The sequence below is a fragment of the Juglans regia genome, chromosome 3 (assembly GCF_001411555.2).
Source record: "Juglans regia cultivar Chandler chromosome 3, Walnut 2.0, whole genome shotgun sequence".
In the NCBI taxonomy this organism is placed as follows: domain Eukaryota; kingdom Viridiplantae; phylum Streptophyta; class Magnoliopsida; order Fagales; family Juglandaceae; genus Juglans; species Juglans regia.
In genome coordinates this window covers 16102720-16107860 of record NC_049903.1, presented here as the reverse complement: position 1 = coordinate 16107860, position 5141 = coordinate 16102720, and the positions used below count along the sequence as shown (strand labels likewise).

At 35.5% G+C, this 5141-nt stretch overlaps 1 protein-coding gene across 1 annotated transcript; it reads left to right on the top strand.

Moving 5' to 3' along the window:
• Positions 1–910: 910 nt before the first annotated feature.
• Positions 911–2660, top strand: LOC108983953 (berberine bridge enzyme-like 18). Its single transcript, XM_018955752.2, has one exon. The coding sequence runs from the start codon at positions 911–913 to the stop codon at positions 2522–2524; it is 1614 nt and encodes a 537-aa protein (XP_018811297.2). The 3' UTR covers positions 2525–2660.
• Positions 2661–5141: the final 2481 nt, after the last annotated feature.

Below are 5141 nucleotides of genomic sequence, written 5' to 3'. Positions count from 1 at the left end.
GCCGATTAAGTGAGTTTGGATATTAAGTTTTTTTTTTTGATAGGTTAGATCCTAATTGAAATGAGATTAGTTGAAATGAAAATTAAAATTTAAATAAAATATTTTTCAAATATTATTTTGTAATATTATAGAAACATTAGCATTTTAAACAAGAGATTTTGGTAAGTTTAACCAAACAATATTTTATTTTTAGTAAAAGAAATAGTCTTAATTTGCTTATAGATGTTACATTTCATTTAAGTTCATTCAATTTTTGAGTTTGCTGCCTAACATGATACAAGATTTTCATTATATGTTTTATCCGGAACTCATAAAAATACTATTGGATCTAATCATTGATATTAGGGTTTATAATATGAGATAAAAAGGGAAATAATTTAATCAAAAATTCTTACTCATTTGCTGCTTGTGATAATATGATGATTTGCTTTATACAATGATCCTATCTGAAGTTGGTCATATTTTGCTGTCTATTATGTATCTCGCAGTATTTAATGATAGACAACTGGGCATACATGTAACGCACGTTGGCCTAACTAGTTAAACTATAATGTTTCTTGCAAAAATAAACCGACATTACGGTTGTGAAATCTGAAACATACATGATCACGCGACACGCAGGCCGATATATATATCGAAGAGTCCATAATTAATTAGACCCATGCACGCATGCAAGACAATTAATTTACTGAAGAAAAGTACGTACTCACGAAAATTAAGTTTGTCAAAGTTCTATGTTGTCAAATACCATGCAATTTGGGCATTACTACGTGCACAATAGCTTCGAAATTTATCTTTTTCTATGTAAGAAATTTGCAAGTATTCAACAAGTTACGTATACTATATCTCCTCATAACACTATAAATAAGGAAGCTCGCATCCTGTTTTTAGAGCAGAAACACAAACAAAAATGAAGCCCGTTAGCTCTTCAGTGCTTATTCCATTTGTTATTACACTTCTTTTCTCACTTTTATGGGCAACTTCGGCTCACACTCCTGAAGACTTCCTTCAATGCCTGACCCTTCATGCGGGAAACTCCACCACCTCAATTTCTCAAGTCATTTACACCCCCGCCAATTCCTCTTATTCATCTGTATTGGAATTCTCCATACAAAATCTTAGATTCTCAACACCTGCCACCCCGAAACCTCTAGTCATTATTACGCCATTGCATGTCTCCCAAATTCAAGCAACCATCAAGTGTTCCCAAAAACATGGCATGCAAATAAGAGTTAGAAGCGGTGGTCATGATTATGAGGGCCTTTCTTATGTTTCTTTTGTTCCATTTGTCATAATCGATCTGATAAATCTTCGTTCAATCAATGTTGATGTAGAAAATGGCACTGCATGGGTTGAAGCCGGTGCCATTATCGGTGAAGTATACTATAGGATTGCCGAGAAAAGTAGAAACTTTGGCTTTCCGGCGGGAGTTTGCCCGACTATGGGTGTTGGTGGACACTTCAGTGGGGAAGGGTACGGCACCATGTTGTGCAAATATGGCCTTGCTGCAGATAATATTGTTGACGCCCAAATGATTGATGTTAAGGGCAGAATCCTTGACAGAGAATCCATGGGAGAAGATCTATTTTGGGCCATTCGAGGAGGAGGAGGGGCCAGCTTTGGAGTCATTGTTGCGTGGAAAATCAAGCTGGTCCATGTTCCATCAACTGTGACTGTATTCACAGTTAATAGGAACTTGGAACAAAATGCAACCAAGCTTGTTCATCGGTGGCAATATGTTGTAGACAAGCTTGATGAAGACCTATTCATTCGCGTCATCTTAAGTGCTGCTAATTCTAGCCAAAAAGGGAGGAGAACAATACAAGCTTCATTTAATTCCTTGTATCTCGGAGGGATAGATAATCTCCTTTCATTGATGCAAGAGAGCTTCCCAGAACTGGGTTTGGTAAGAGAAGATTGCACTAAAATGAGCTGGATTGAATCTACCCTCTACTTCGCGGGGTTTCCAAGTGGGGAATCCTTGGATGTACTACTAAGCAGGACTCCTCTAACAAGACAAACTTTTTTCAAAGCAAAATCTGACTACGTGATGGAACCTATTCCAGAGGTTGGCTTGGAAGGGATTTGGGAGAGATTTTACCAAAAAGAGGCCGAGGAAGCAGAATTGATCCTGAGTCCGTATGGGGGAAGAATGAGTGAAATCTCGGAATCTGCAATTCCTTTCCCACATAGAGTTGGGAACATCTACAAAATCCAACACTTGGTGTATTGGGAAGAAGAAGGAATTGCGGCATCCGAGAGACATATAAGTTGGATCAGAAGGCTTTACAGTTACATAGCTGCCTATGTTTCAAAATCTCCAAGAGCTGCATACATCAATTATAGGGACCTTAACATAGGAACAAATAGTAAGGAAGGCAACACAAGCTATAGACGGGCAGGTATATGGGGTACTAAATATTTCAAGAGCAACTTTAACAGGTTGGTTCATGTGAAGTCCATGGTCGATCCCACTAATTTCTTCAGGAATGAACAAAGCATCCCGGCTCTTTCATCCTGGTGATCAGAGGTGATTTTAATTACAGAAGATATTGTACTCAACAATAAATCCTCTCTATCATGTTTTACCTATTATTCCATTTAATAAGCACATATCATAAAGGCTATATATCTATATATATTTTATGTGCATTGTAAAATAAAAGGGTTTCCATAAATTGAGGCATATAGTCTGCTGATGATGATGCAAATATATATATATATAAAGAAAAATAAATATTGTACTTTGTGACATGTTTATGACGTTCCATTAATAATATATATATAGTTTTCGTTTACGTCAATTATATATTTTGATATGTTGGTTTGGTGGTTATGAATTCATGATACTCAATTACATCACTAATCAGCTCTTAGCCTTGTTTAGATACATAAATCTATCATTTCATCTCATCCTTATAATTTTTTCAAATTTCTTCTCAAAATGTAATAAACAATTTATCTTTTTTAAATTCTAAAATAATAATAATATTAAAAAATAATATTCTAATAATATTTTATTCAACTTATCTAAAATCATCTTATTTCATCTCATTTTATATTATTATCAAGGAGGCCTTAGCTCGATTATATATAATATTCAGAGCTACAGAAAAGGTCTCTGACAATTGCCGGTCACAAGAAGCACACCACTAAAAAATGCTTTCCTTTTCAACAAAAATTTGACATATGGTTAGCAGAAGGTGGAAAAATTCCACGATCATTGTCTAATATATTTCTATGGATAAATTAATTGCGATTAAAATAAATGATTAGGTGGCTTATAATTTGATATATACAAAAATAATATTAGATAAAAATACGAGCTCTATATATCCATATATACTTGAGTGTATTTTACAATCTAGAATTCTAAATTAAAGCATTGCCAATTAAAATATATTAATTAAGCTGCTTCTTCTTAAAGAAGAGGTTGTACGAGAACTACTTTAAAATTAATAAAGTCTTGAAGTAGAATCAAAACGAGCATTTATAACGGATTATTTGAAACGATAATGATTATTTGCAATGAAAATAAATTAACTTATTTTAGCAGGAAATAATCAATTTCCCAGGAAATATCCGACCATAAATAAACAGCTTTCTTATAATGACTATACTATTGATATTATATCCACACGTGTCTGTGTGTGATCTATCCATATCATGTATATATGTATGCATATATATATATATAGATATATAGATGTGTGTATGTATGTATTTCTGAATATTTAGAAAGAATCCAAAATTTACACAAAAGAAATTTGGTGAAGAAAAGTGACGACACTGACAAGTTACGTTGTGTTAACTGGTGCCAATTCTGTTGGGGAAATCAACATAGCGAAATGAATAAAAACGAAAATAAAAGAACACACCCACACATTTAGTGACACCAAGAATTTAACGTGGTTCGGCAACTACCTGCATCCACAGAAAAGAGCTTCACTAATAAATAGTGGAACACAAGAAAATATTACAGAAGTAGAGGATCACACTTCACTCAACTCAACTCTCTTCTTTTCTCTTAGGGCTGTCCAAGAATTTAACGTGTGTCTGAGGCTGTCGCTGGGAGCCTCAATTTATAGGCAAATATTAGTATGAATGCATTTAATTTGCATTCAATTGGTAACTCCAAATGCAGTTACTTGCTAAGCCCTAAACAACCATTGTGGACTGCTCAGGTATGGGCATGGACTTCAACAATTCTGCCCCTCCATGCCCATCTACCTAGATGCTATCCATTCCAGCTATGTCTCTGCATAACTCAAGCTTCTCACTTGTAACTACCTTCGTCAACATGTCTATTGGATTCTCTTTCGTATGGATCTTCACAAGCTTCAATAACTGTTGTTCCATCGCTTCACATATTTAATGATAGCGGATATCAATATGCTTGGTGCATGAATGGTACATTGAATTGCTCAAGTCTAGAGCACTTTGACTATCACGATGTACTTTGTAGTCTTCTTAACTAACCCCTAGTTCTTGGAGAAAATACTTCATCCACAACATCTCTTTCCTAGTCTCTGCTGGGGCAATGTATTCCGCCTCTGTTGTAGATAAAGTAACACTTCTGCAATTTGGACTGCCAAGAGATAGCTACTCCTGCAAAGGTGAAGAGAAACCCCGAAGTTGATTTCCTGCTATCCAGATCTCTTGCCATATCTGAATCAGTATAGCATTCCAAAACTGGTTTAGCTCCCCCAAAGCACAAGCGCATATTCAATGTACCTTTTAGGTACCTGATAATCCACTTGATTGCTTCCCAATGATCATTTCCTGAGTTTGAAAGGAATTTGCTCATCATGCCTATAATAGGAGCAATATCTGGTCTAGTACAAACCATTGCATACATCAGGATTTCAACTGCTGAAGTGTAGGGGACTGTTTCCATCTCTTCAATCTTTTTCTTTGAAGAAGGACATGAGCTCTTGCTCAACTTGAAGTGGTTAGCAAGTGGAGTATTGACTGGCTTAGCATCTCCCATGTTGAAACGTCTGGTAACCCGTTCAACATATTTTTGTTGTGATAGCCACACCCTTTTAGCTTTCTTATCAAGAACAATCTGCATGCCCAAAATTTGCTGTGCTGGGGCTTAAGTCCTTCATGTCAAAGGATTTGGATAGTTTCTTCTTTCG

Bases quoted from the DNA above. Each gene is read 5' to 3' on its own strand.
- LOC108983953 (XM_018955752.2), top strand. From the start codon at position 911: ATGAAGCCCGTTAGCTCTTCAGTGCTTATTCCATTTGTTATTACACTT.